Source organism: Macaca mulatta, chromosome 3 (assembly GCF_049350105.2).
Source record: "Macaca mulatta isolate MMU2019108-1 chromosome 3, T2T-MMU8v2.0, whole genome shotgun sequence".
In the NCBI taxonomy this organism is placed as follows: domain Eukaryota; kingdom Metazoa; phylum Chordata; class Mammalia; order Primates; family Cercopithecidae; genus Macaca; species Macaca mulatta.
The window spans coordinates 38,795,919-38,808,331 of NC_133408.1; the positions used below are offsets into that span (position 1 = coordinate 38,795,919).

At 57.5% G+C, this 12,413-nt stretch overlaps 1 protein-coding gene across 4 annotated transcripts in view; it reads right to left on the reverse strand.

The window, feature by feature from the left end:
• RADIL (Rap associating with DIL domain) overlaps positions 1-12,413 on the reverse strand; it is an 80,525-nt gene that overhangs the window by 10,549 nt on the left and 57,563 nt on the right. For all 4 annotated transcript variants that reach the window (XM_001088292.5, XM_077996064.1, XM_077996067.1 and 1 more), the window contains exons 6-9: positions 10,668-10,828; positions 5,534-5,646; positions 4,521-4,758; positions 3,777-3,949 (exon numbers count right to left, since the gene is read on the reverse strand). In XM_001088292.5, the coding sequence (XP_001088292.3) occupies positions 3,777-3,949; positions 4,521-4,758; positions 5,534-5,646; positions 10,668-10,828 (685 nt within the window). The remainder of the gene's footprint in view (positions 1-3,776; positions 3,950-4,520; positions 4,759-5,533; positions 5,647-10,667; positions 10,829-12,413) is intronic.

Genomic DNA, 12,413 nt, shown 5'->3' on the forward strand with positions numbered 1-12,413 from the left:
CTTCTTTAATGTTTAAAATAATTCACCAGTGAAACCATCTGGGCCTTGAATCTTCTTCATGGGAGAGTGTTAATCAATTTAATTTCTTTTTTTTTGAGACAAGGTGTCATTTCTGACGTCCAGGCTGGAGTGCAGTGGCACAACCATCGCTCACTGAAGCCTCAATCTCATGGGCTCGAGGAATCCTCCTGCCTCAGCCTTCTAAGTAGCTGAAACCACAGGTATGCATCATCATGCCTGGCTACTTTTTCTGTGTGTATTTTTTGTAGAGATGGGGGTTCCACCATGTTGCCCAGGCTGGTCTTGAACTCATGGGCTCAAGGGGTCCTCCTGCCTCAGCCTCCCAAAGTGCTGGGATTACAGGTGGGAGCTACCGCACCTGGCCTTTCAGTTTCTCTAATGCATGCAGGACCATTCAGATTTTTAACTTCCTGTTGAATCAGTTTCAATAAGTAGTCTTTTTCTTATTTGTCCATTTTATCTAAGTTGTCAAATTTATCAGCAAAAAGTTGGTTATGATCTCCTCTTACTAATTTTTAATTTTTAATGCAGGAGCTGAGTGATGGCCTCCTTTTTCTGATACTAGCAATTGTGTTTTCTCCCTTATTCAACTTTCTATTTTTATTTTATTTATTTATTTATTTATTTATTTATTTATTTATTTATTGAGACGAAGTCTTGCTCTATCACCTAGGATGGAGTGCAGTGGCATGATCCCAGCTCACTGCAGCCTCCACCTCCTAGGTTCAAGGGATTCCCTTGCCTCAGCCTCCCAAGTAGCTGAGATTACAGGCACACACCACCACACCCCGCTAATTTTTGTATTTTTAGTAGAGACGGGGTTTTGCCATGTTGGCCAGTCTGGTCTCAAACTCCTGACCTCAAATGATCCACCTGCCTCAGCTTCCCAAAGTGCTGGGATTACAGGTGTAAGCCGCTGCGCCTGGCCTCTTATTCAACTTTTCAAAGAACCAACTCCTGGCTTTATTGCTTATCTCAATCATGTTTGCTTCCTAGTTCACTGATTTTTAGCTCTCATCCGTCATTTCCTCTGCTTTCTTTGGGTTTGATTTGTCGTTCTCTTTCTTGCCTCATGATTATTCATTTTTGGCCTTCCTTGTAGTCTAATATATACATACAAGGCTATAACTTTTCCTCTTAAGACTGCTTTAACTGCAGCCTACAGGTTTGGATATTTTGTATCTTCATTGTTGCTGATGAACTTAATGCTGAGTTGAGGTTGGCAAGCTTTTGGTGAGGCTCAGACGGCCTCTGCTTGATCCTCACCCCAAGGTTCTTTTCTTCTCTCTCTCTCTCTCTCTCTCTCTCTTTCTTTCTTTCTTTCTTTCTTTTATAGTTGGGGTCTTCCTCTGTTGCCCAGGCTGGAGTGCAGTAGTGTGATCATAGCTCACTGAAGACTTTAATTCCTGGACTCAAATGATCCTCCTGCCTCAACCTCCCAAGTAGCTGGGACTACAGGTGTTTGCCCCATGCCTGCCTCTCACTCCAGTGTTTCCACCGGGGGCCTGGTGTTTATTTCCCAGGGGGTCCTGGACTCGTCATCTCTGTCTCCTCTGCACTGTGAAGCCACCACAGATTCCACTCTTTTTTTCAACGCTTTTGGTTCCGTTTTAAAGTCTCTCTCCATCGCACTCCCTGGAGATTCAGAATGCTGGCAAGTGTCTTAGGGAAAAGCCGGCGATGCATTTGAGGCCCCTGATGTCTCTGAGCTTGCCTCTCGCCTGTGAGACGGCCAGTGCTGTGCTATTCCGGTTTCTGTTTCCCCACCAGTGGCCCCTGCCTGGACAAAGCCTAGATTCTCAGCCTCACACTGTCACCTGCTCCCAGGACAGCAAATGTCTCCAGGGAAAAGCAACAGGAACTTCAGGTCAGCTCTTTGTGGAGGCTCACCCTCTCCTCATCCTGCAGGAGCTCGCTCACGCCTTTCAACAGATGACTTTGTGTTTCTTTCCGATTGTGCGAGCTGTCCTTAGTGGAACTGCAGGCTCAGTTGCTCCCTTCTACCCTCAGTGCTGGCCACAATGTCTATCAACTGTTCTTCTGTTTTAGCACCATCTTGACATCAGTATCCATAGGTACCTGGTGCCACCAATTCCTGAGCCTTTTGGTGGCTTCCTAGAAATTGGGTTACTTCTCAGGAGTCAGATTGCTTTTTTCTTTTTTGTAGAGATGGGATCTCACTGTGTTGCCCAGGCTGGTCTGAAACCAGTGGCCTCAAGTGATCTTCTCACCTCAGCCTCCCAAAGCCCTGGGAGGACAGGCATGAGCCACCGTGCCTGGCCGAGTCAGCTTTCTTCAATCTGCTAAGGCAGTTGCTCTTCACCCATCTGCTTTCTGCCTTCCAAAAGAGCACCGCTTTTGCCTCCTCTATGACTTTGTCCCCGTGGGTTTGTGGCATTAAAAAGCATTGCTTTACTTCTGTTTAGTGATACCATAGAAGCAAACTAAATTCATGTGTTCAATCTGCCACACGCAGGATCCAGACAGCCTCATTTTCCGAATTTTCTATAGTAAATAAAAACGCTTCACTTTTTTTTTTTTTTTTTGAGACAGGGCCTCACTTTGTTGCTCAAGCCGGAGTGCAGTGGTATGATCTCGGCTCACTGCAACCTCCGCCTCCCCAGTTCAAGCGATTCGCCCTGTGGCCACTCTCACTATCGCCCTAAAGCATGTTCAGCATTTTCCAGGCAGGAGAGGAAACCATTGGCTATTTCCATTAATTACCTGTGACAACTATGTTGGGAAGGAGGGTGGTGAGAGGCCATCTGTGTTGGGAAGGAGGGTGGTGAGCGGCCGACTGTGTTGGGAAGGAGGGTGGTGAGCGGCCGACTGTGTTGGGAAGGGGGGTGGTGAGCGGCCGACTGTGTTGGGAAGGAGGGTGGTGAGCGGCCGACTGTGTTGGGAAGGGGGGTGGTGAGCGGCCGACTGTGTTGGGAAGGGGGGTGGTGAGCGGCCGACTGTGTTGGGAAGGAGGGTGGTGAGCGGCCGACTGTGTTGGGAAGGGGGGTGGTGAGCGGCCGACTGTGTTGGGAAGGAGGGTGGTGAGCGGCCGACTGTGTTGGGAGGGGGGTGGTGAGCGGCGAGGGAGGTGGGGAGGGGCATGTCGGTTTCCTGTTGCCGTTGTGACAAATGCCCACACGCCTGGCAGTCACGGCCACACAAGTGCACACTCTCACAGCTCTGTGACTCCGCGGCTCAGCCAGGTCTCACAGGACTGACAGCAAGATGAAGGTCCTGGGGGAGGATCCATCTCCCTGCTCTCCTGGTTGCTGCCAGAATTCAGTTCCTGCTATTGTAGGACTGGGGTCCTGTTTCCAGACTGGCTGTCAGCTGGGGCCACTCCAGCTTCTAGAGGCCACCATACTCCTTGGCTCCTGGCCCCTCCTCCAGCCTCAGAGCCATATCCCCTCTTCTTCCATTTCTCTCCGATCCACCTTTTTGGACTCATCTGAGTGGACTGGGCCACCCAGATACCCAGGTCATCTCCGAATCTCAAGGTCCTTAATCGTAGTCACACGTACAGAGGCTTCTTTGCCATGTGGGGTAACACGGTCACGGGTCTCAGACATCTTTTGGGCCATTATCCTGCCTACCGCAGGTGGAAACAGCCATGGAATGGAAGCAACTTCGCTAATTACCTACGGGAGCTTTGAGCTTTCCAGCCCAGAAGCCCAGGCCCGGCCCCTAGGCTTGGTTCGAGAGGCAGGGACCCACCATGTGGCCCCGCCCTCCCCGCCTCCCATGCGCCCCCCTACCTGGATGAGCTGGGCCCTGGGCGTGGCCAGCAGGTTGAGGGTGCAGGAGAGCTTCCGGAAGAAGTGCTCTCCAGCCGCCCCGAAGCCGGCGCTCCGCATCCACTCCAGGAGCTGCTGCAGGCGGGCGCAGGCCTGGACACCTCTGGGCCAGTGGAAGCAGCTCAAGGAGGGGCCTGTGGAGGGAGGGAGGGAGGGAGGGTGATGCCTGGGCTGCCCTCCCCGGGGGACACAGACATGGGTCTGTCCCCAGAGCCTCCCCTTCCCGGCTCTGGGCCACTGAGGACATCGCAGCTCGATGACAGGCAGGAGACCTTCCCTCGGCTTCCAAGGCAACTGACCAGCCTCCAACCCCTCTCTGGAGCGGGGGTGCGGTGGGAGGTGAACGTAGCAGGGCAGGGTGGGCTGTGACAGCCACTGACTCCACAGAGCAGCCCCTGGCTGGGACCTTCTCCCACCCCCACACACATGTGCCGGGGGCCTGCCACCACCTGGGTCTCCCCATGCAGACCTCTCGGCCGTGCCTTCTCTGAAACCCTGATGGGACCTTGGCTCCTAAGGGATGCGCTGTGGCAATCTGTCCCCCCCCTCACTCTGGCCTCCCACCCCTCAGGGACACCAGATGCTCAGGGAGCAGGAGCCCGACAAGGGCAGAGCCGACCCCAGGAGCTGGCGTGGGAGACGCCAGCAGCCGTCATGTCCAGGAATGTGAGCCCCCGACCCCTCAACCCCGCATGAGGCCCTCACCCCTGTCGAGGAGCTGGTTGAGGAGCAGTGTCCCGGAGAAGAAGAAGAGGTAGGCAAGCATCTGCGAGGCCACCTCGGGGTGCACCTGCAGCTGCCGCAGGAGGTCCAGGGCTGCCTGGTACACGGACACCACGCGGCGCAGCTCCTCGGGCAGTTCGGGGGCCGAACACCAGCTCTCACGGCGCTCCGTCTGGAATGGTGGGCACTCCAGGAGTGCTGGGAGGCAGATGTACAGGGACTGGCGGGGGCGAGAGAAGAACAGCAACCAGCATTTCCAGGAGTGCTGGTGGCCGACAGGGGTCCTGACCCAGCGAGCTCCCCACCCATGCACTGCTCGCAGGGACCCGGCCTTGGCGGCTTCCTACTGGACAGGCCACGGCTTTGCAAATGTCCAGTGTGGGGTGTGGGGACACAGGAGCTGCCTCCCGGGGCTGCTGGGAGCAGAGGTGGGGTGCAGGGGTATCTGCTCCTGTCGGAGGCACAGATGAACTCAGAAGGCGCACAGAGGTGGCGCCTGGGGGGATGGGCTCCGACAAAGGGGCTGGAGACACCCATGGGTAAAGACGGGAGAGCCACCACTCCCCCGAAAGTGGCTCACCACACCCCCGATGCACCCCAAGCTGACCAGGGTCACAGGGGGACCGCCGGCAGCACCTCTGGCACCCGTGGGTCCAGGGTGACAACAGGGTCACATCCCTTGCGCCCCATGCTGGAGCTTCCCCCACCTCATCCTTGACCCTTGAAACAATGGCAGGAAGGGGGTGTTCTAAGGTGAGGGGAAGAGGGAGCTGGGATGGTTCTAGGGTTTCTGTGCGACCCGAGGAGGAGGGAGCGTGGGGGGTGCAGCTGGGCCTTTGCAGAACCTGCAGCCACTGCTCCCTGCTGAAGTGGAGCTTGTCACGGTCCCCTCCCTCAGCCCCCCAGAAGGCTCCTAGGAGAGCCACAGGCACAAGCTTGAGTCCCACTTCATCCCAGGAGCTGCCTGAGTGCAGAAGCAGTGCCCGTCCGTGCACCTTGGAGACGTAGTAGACGCACTGCTGGAAGGCGTACAGCACCACCTCCTCCAGCACCGCCATGGCCTCCTCGCTGGCCGTCAGCGTGCAGGAGAACAGCGACTCCTTAGAGCCTGCGGGGAGACAGCCACACAGATGGTCACAATGGGCACAGCACTCAGGAACGCAGCAACTCAGCCAGCCGCCAGCTCTGTCCCTGCCACGGGCACTGCCCAACGCGCCCATCTGGGGTCCGGATGCCATAAACCGGCCAAGGGACTCTGGGCCCTGGCTGGGACGAGTGCAGCAAACCTGCCGCTGCCCTTACCAGGGGAGGGGAATGCTGGGGAGGGGGCAGGAGGGGCCCAGACACCCAACGTCTCAATGCCCAGCCCTGCCTAAGTGCTCATTCACTCCCACGTTCTGATAAGTTTTCTGTTACAACCAACTGCACCCAACATAGCAAGTCCTAACTCCCTCCCCACAGGTCGCCTCTCACCCGCGACATGGGTCACAGGACTCTGGCAGCAGCCCCCGAGTGGCTGCCACTCCGTGGAATCATAACAGTCTTTCGGGAGGAAAAAGCCCAAATCACCTATTTCACCCCCACTCCCGGGTGTCAGCGGGGGCGGCTGGAGCTGAGGCTGGGGGCAGCTGCCCACGGAGTGGTTCCTGCCCTCTGGGTGGGGGCTCTTGTGAAGGTGAGAGGCTCCCGACAGGGTGGAGCCTTCCTGGGGGCTTCCAGAATGTGAGAGGGCATGTGGTGGTCTTAGTGACTGGGGGTCCCATCAGCACCTGGGGAAGGGGCCAGGACCCTGCTGTCCCGCCTTTAGGCGCGTTCATTCTCTCCCGGGACTGTGGGCGGCGACCACAGCGGTGTTCCTAGTGCAGCCAGGTAGGTGGCCACAGCTCCCCTCCTCTCCCTCCTGTGGGGTCTTCCTCCAGGAGGGGCAGAGGGGCCGCACCGTGGGAGCTGCCTGTCGGGGCACCTGACAGGGCTGCGTGGGTGGTGCCTGGTGAGCCAGGCCAACACTCACCCCGATGCGGGCCTCCCAGGAGCACAGGCCCCCAGCCGCCCCTCTGCCACGCAGAGTGCACGGGAGGCCGCCCACTCATGGCCAGGACAATGCTGCGCCGAGTCCCTGGACAAGCCCCTGTCACTTTCGCTCCTCTGCTCCTGGTGCTCCTCCTTCAGGGGCCTGGGGCTGCCTGGCCCCCACCCACCAAGCCTGCTCCCCAAGAACCTGTGAGATCCCCCAGTGCCTGCCCCACAGGGTCACATCTGGCACCCAGGCAGGGCAGCTGGAGGGACCCCGGGGTCCAGGGCAGTGAGGGGCTCTCAGGCTCTGCCAACCTCAACACTGCGCCCAGAAGCCTCCAGGCCTGTGGAGACACACAAGGCGGCCCGAGGGCATCCACAGCGAGTACCAGCCAAGGATATTCACAGCCACGGCAGGCGGGTCAGGAGGCTGAGCTCTGACCCGTCCACCTGTCCTGGTGCCCTGACCCCGACTGCCTCAGGCTGCCAGCTCTGAGAACCCAGCCCCACATCACTTCCTGGGCAAGGGCAGGGTGCCAGCGGGAAGAGGGAAACGGGGCGTGGGAGTGACAGGAGGAGGAGAAGGTGGCAGGGGTTGTGCTGAACGAAACCACAGAGCAGCCTCCAGCCACCCCCCAAGGGCCTGAGACTCCATTTCTTCTTTTATTTAATTTTTGGTAGAGATGGGATCTCACTGTGTTGCCCAGGCTGGTCTGGAACTCCTGGGCTCAGGCAATCCACCCGCCTTGGCCTCCCAAAGTGCTGGGATTACAAGTGTGTGCCCCTGCACTTGGCCGTGAGACTCCATTTCTTTCTTTTTTCTTTTCTTTTCTTTTTTTTTTTTTTTGAGACAGAGTCTCACTGTGTCGCCCAGGCTGGAGTGCAAGGGCACAATCCCAGCTCACTGCAGCCTCTGCTTTCCAAGTTCAAGCGATTCTCCCCACTCAGCCTCCCAAGTAGCTGGGACTACAGGAGCATGCCACCATGCCCTGCTAATTTCTGTATTTTTAGTAGAGACAGGGTTTCACCATGTTGACCAGGCTGGTCTCGAACTCCTGACCTCAAGTGATCTGCCCACCTCGGCCTCCCAAAGTGCGGGCATGACAGGTGTGAGCCTGGCCCTTAGACTCCATTTCTAAATCCCCCGAGACGCGTTTCCCCGTGGTACCAGGGCTGGTGGGATTTCTGAGGATTTCCGACGCCCACAAGCCATTAAGAGGACACACCAGCCGGCTGCCCCTGCCCTGCCCCGAAACTCCACGACCCCTGAGGAAGCCGGCCCTGTCCCTAAAGAAGAAGGCGCTGAGCCTCAGCCATGAAGAGAATCCGAGACACACACGATGGTGTGAGGTGGCGCGGGAGGGGCCTGGATCAGAGCTTTGGACAAAACAGTGTTTGGGGAATGACAATGGCCATGTGACTCGCTCTCAGGACGGGACAGCCCTGCTCTCCGAATTCTTCCCACAGACATTTCCTGCAGAGAGTCAGGAGGCTGACGGGGCTCTGACCCTCCGGCCCCTACTGGGGGCTATCTCCCACTCCATTCCCTGGCGCCTGCCTGGCCCTCGACACCAGGAGCCTGCGGGCGTCCCTGGGCCCCGACTCCCATCGCCGGGCCAAACACTACCCAGGCCCCTGACCAAAAATAACTTCCTCCCAAGACCAAAGGCAGCAGCTCCATCAGCCTGGAGCAATTTTTCCCATGAAGAGCAGCCAACACGGGGACCACATGGGACCCAGCTGCCTGCAGCCACCAGACCCAGGCAGCCACGAAGCCACGTGGAAAGTCAGCCGGGGACTCGCCGGGAACACGGAGCTCAAAAGTCACAGGTCCGAGAACTGACTCTTTCTGTGGGGGCCGGAACAAAAGAGGCCCCTAAGCTGGCCCCGTCCCCCGTCACACGGAAGGACCAAGTGCACTGCAACGTCAGCGAGGGTCGCCCTTGGCCAGCCGCAACCCCGGAGTTGCCTCCATCCCAGGGCCACCTGCTGGCTGCAACTCCAGCCCTAGAGGATGGCAGAGTCAGGTCTGCAGGGAGAGGCGACAGGCACTGGAGTCCCGGGAGCCCAGGAGCCCCAGGGGAGGACTGCAGCCAGGCAGATGGATGTGGGAAACTTGCGTGGAGACTTAGAGACACACAAGCCAGAGGAAAGGTCTAGCTTAGACCCAGGCCCTGTGGACAGGCAGGGGCTACCATGTCACGTGGGGGGCAAGGGCACAGGCCAGAGGCCTGGATGCCCACTGAGGCCAGGAGGGGTTGACACTACCCCCACATATTCAAGGCAGCCCCAACTCCCAGACCCGGGAGCCCCTGGCAGGACCCCATGTCCCCTTCCCCGTGAAGGAGGGGAGAAGGAAACAGTGGGAAGGAATCGTGGCCGGCAGGAAGGAACTCAGACAGATCCCAGCCAGCTGTGCCTCCCCCTGGAACGGGGGCCCCACCCCACAACCTCATGGCCAGGGCCGGCCCGGCCTCCTCCATGCAGCCTCAATCCAGCCTGGTCTCTGCAGCCCGGCCCCCGCCTGGAGGCTGACTGGGCCCTGACGCATTGTGGGAGCCTGTCCCACCACAGGGTCACTGCGCAGATGCCCTGGCGCCTCCCTCTCACCACCGAGAGCCCCTCCTCTCAGGAAAACTGCCCCTAAGGCGTGGGGGGCACAGCAAGGTCCCAGCGCCCCCAACACAGCCCGGCCAGGACCTTGCCTGGCCTTGTGTCCTCCGGGTTGTCTCATATGCAGTCACAGCCACAGACCCCTCCCAGGGACGGGGACACAGCTGAGTACACAGAGACCCCGCAGCGTCTGGTAGACTGAGCCCGTGGGAGCGCCCGTCCCTGCACACCGGGCCTGGGCCTCCCTAGCAGCTTGGAGACACAGCTCAGGGCAGCTCGGAATGCGCCACTCACTGACCTGGGTCCTCCAGAGGCAGGGCCACAGCGCCACGGCCACTCAGGACCCTCCGGCCCTGGGCCCTCCTGACAGCCCACCCCACAGATGTGAGGGCAGTAGATGGACAGCAAGGCCGTAGGGGGGCAGAACCAAGGCTGCCCACGAGAGGCTCTGGTCCCCAGTCCCCTGGGCCCGCTTGTCACTGTCCTGCTGCCCCACCTGGCTCCATTCCAGGCCCCACACAGTTCTCAGCAGACACACCAGCCGAAATCCTACCCCGGCTTCCGGGCCCGGCCCCACACCACCTTCCTCACGAAGCCCCCGAGACTGCCCCGTTGGAAACCCTCTCCCTTAGTATTTTCAGAACACTTCCTACTGTATTTCAGAAATCCTGAAATGTTGGCCAGGCGTGGTGACTCACGCCTATAATCCCAGCACTTTGGGAGACTGAGGTGGGCGGATCACTTGAGGTCAGGAGTTCGAGACCAGCCTGGCCAACATGGTGAAACCCCATCTCTACCAAAAATACAAAAACTAGCCGGGAGAGGTGGCATGCTCCTGTAATCCCAGGTACTCAGGAGGCTGAGGCACGAGAATCGTTTGAACCTGGGAGGAGGAGCTTGCAGTGAACCAAGATCCCACCATTGCATTCCAGCCTGGGCGACAGAGCGAGACTCCGTCTCAAAAAAAGAAAAAGAAATCCTGAAATGTGTATTTCCCACATCTTAATCTATGAAACCGGCATGATCTATAATTTCACAACGATGACTGGCAACATCTGTCCTTCTGGAACAACGGTGCATCTCAGAACGGGGGGCGGTCTCATGGCCGACGCTCTCTCTACCGCCCCTTACATTTGGTTCATGGTGGACGGTGGCATCTGTCTCCCTTACTGAGTGACCTGTGTAACCCCCCGGGCCCTCCTGCAAGCAGAAGAGTGGGGTTGTGGTCAAGGGGACGCCACTGCACGGAGCACATGGGATGATGGGGACAGACTGAGCGCCAAGGCGCTGTGGGGGGAGGTGCCAGGCTGGCCCATGCCACCAGCACCAGCCTCACAGGCCGTCCCCGAGCAGCTGACACATGGCAGCCCAGGGGCTGAGGAAGCCCCGGCATGAATCCATCCCTGCTATCATGGCCAACTCGATCCTGAGGATGGCGAGGAGGTGCCACACTCCCCTGCCTGGGGCGCCGGCGGGGGGAATAGAGGGCAGCGCCAGCCGTACCTGTGACGTCCAGCTGCTCCTCCATGCTCTGCATGTAGAGTGGGCATTTCTGCTGGATAAAGTACAGAAGCTCGATGGAATTAGACATCCAGAAAAGAATGGGCTGCAAGTCTGGAACCAGATCAGCCATGGCGCAGCCGGCCAGCGAGATGGGCTCCTGGCTACCAAGACAGAAAGACTAAGAGTTATGCGGGGACCTGACACCCAGGAGGCCGCATCTACCACTCTCTCTAAGTAAGGACGCGCGTTTTCACGGGACGGTGACAACAACTGCAACCGTCAACCTGACACTGCTGGGTGGGGACATTTAACAATACATGTACCCGCCTGGCATCTGCCCACGGCACCTGACAGCCAGAGGCCCCTACAAGCCTAGCAGGGAGACAGCCGGATGCCACAGCCATTGGTTAAAAACCTTGGTAAATAAATGCCTTGCATGTCTTCTCTTTTGGAATGAGATCATAAAGTGGCTATGAATGCTGAGACAGAATGTGTGCCAATATGTGTGTGTGCGCCTGTATGCGTGCATGGGGGTGGGGGCTGGTCCGAAGTTTTTAGAACAACAAATGTCAGTTCCATTATATTATTTAAGTTAACAAGGTAATTATCAAAGGAAATAAACAATAATAGAGCTATTTTGGGAGGTGCACAAGGCAAAATGAAATGCTACTTTATTAAAGCAGGAAGTCAGAAAATCACATGTAAAGTCCATGAATCACAGGGTAGCAGGCAAAGCATGTGATTTGAAGACTCAGAGGCAATCGTTAGAAACCCAAATTGAGGCCAGGCATGGTGGCTCACGCCTGTAATCCCAGCACTTTGGAAGGCCAAGGTGGGTGGATCACCCGAGGTCAGGAGTTCGAGACCAGCCTGGCCAACATGGTGAAACCCCGTCTCTACTAAAAATATAAACATTAGCTGGGCGTGGTGGTGGGCACCTGTAATCCCAGCTACTCGGAATGCTGAGGCAGGAGAATCGCTTGAATCCAGGAGGCCTCCCAGCAGCTGGGACTATAGGCATGCACTGCCATCCCTGGCTAATTATTAAAAAACTTTTTTTTTTTTTTTTTTAACACACGGGGTCTTACTATGTTGCCCAGGCTGCTCTTGAACTCCTAATCTTAAGCAATCCTCTTGCTTTGGATTCCTAAAGTGCTGGGATTATAGGCATGAGCCACCATGCCTGGCCCTGATTCTGTATCCATGGGGTTCGTTGTTACTCTGAGTAACAAAAGCAGAAGTAGCTCAGGCCCCTCCCTGGCCAGCCCGATGCAGGTAGGGGTGGGGTGGCGCCCTTCCCTCCCAGGCCTGCGGCCTCCTGACTCAGTGCTCCCTTTTCAGGGGATGACAGCAACATCGGGGCTGCCTCCTCCCTTGGAGGCAGCCTCCGCCGTCAGGCTGGCTTCCAAGCTCAGAGCTCCCAAACCCTTTCTCCTGCATCTCTGGCACCAGCCGCAGGATGTGTCTGCCTGGTGTGACTTGACACTGCCTTCTAGTGTCCTCAGCCGGCCTCTTGGAACGTCTGAGGGGTGGATACGGCGAGGCTGTGCTGAGGTCCCCGGGTAATTCCTCGTTTAAAATGCCAACCACACGTCTTTCTCACAGGTTCCTCATCTGGTCCAGGCACCAGCTTAGCATTAAGCCACTGGACAGGCTGCCTCAGACGCCCTGGGTCCCTAGCAGCTCAGAGGACACATTCATCCATAAGCCTCCATAATTGCAGCTGGCGGACACAAATAGCCATGT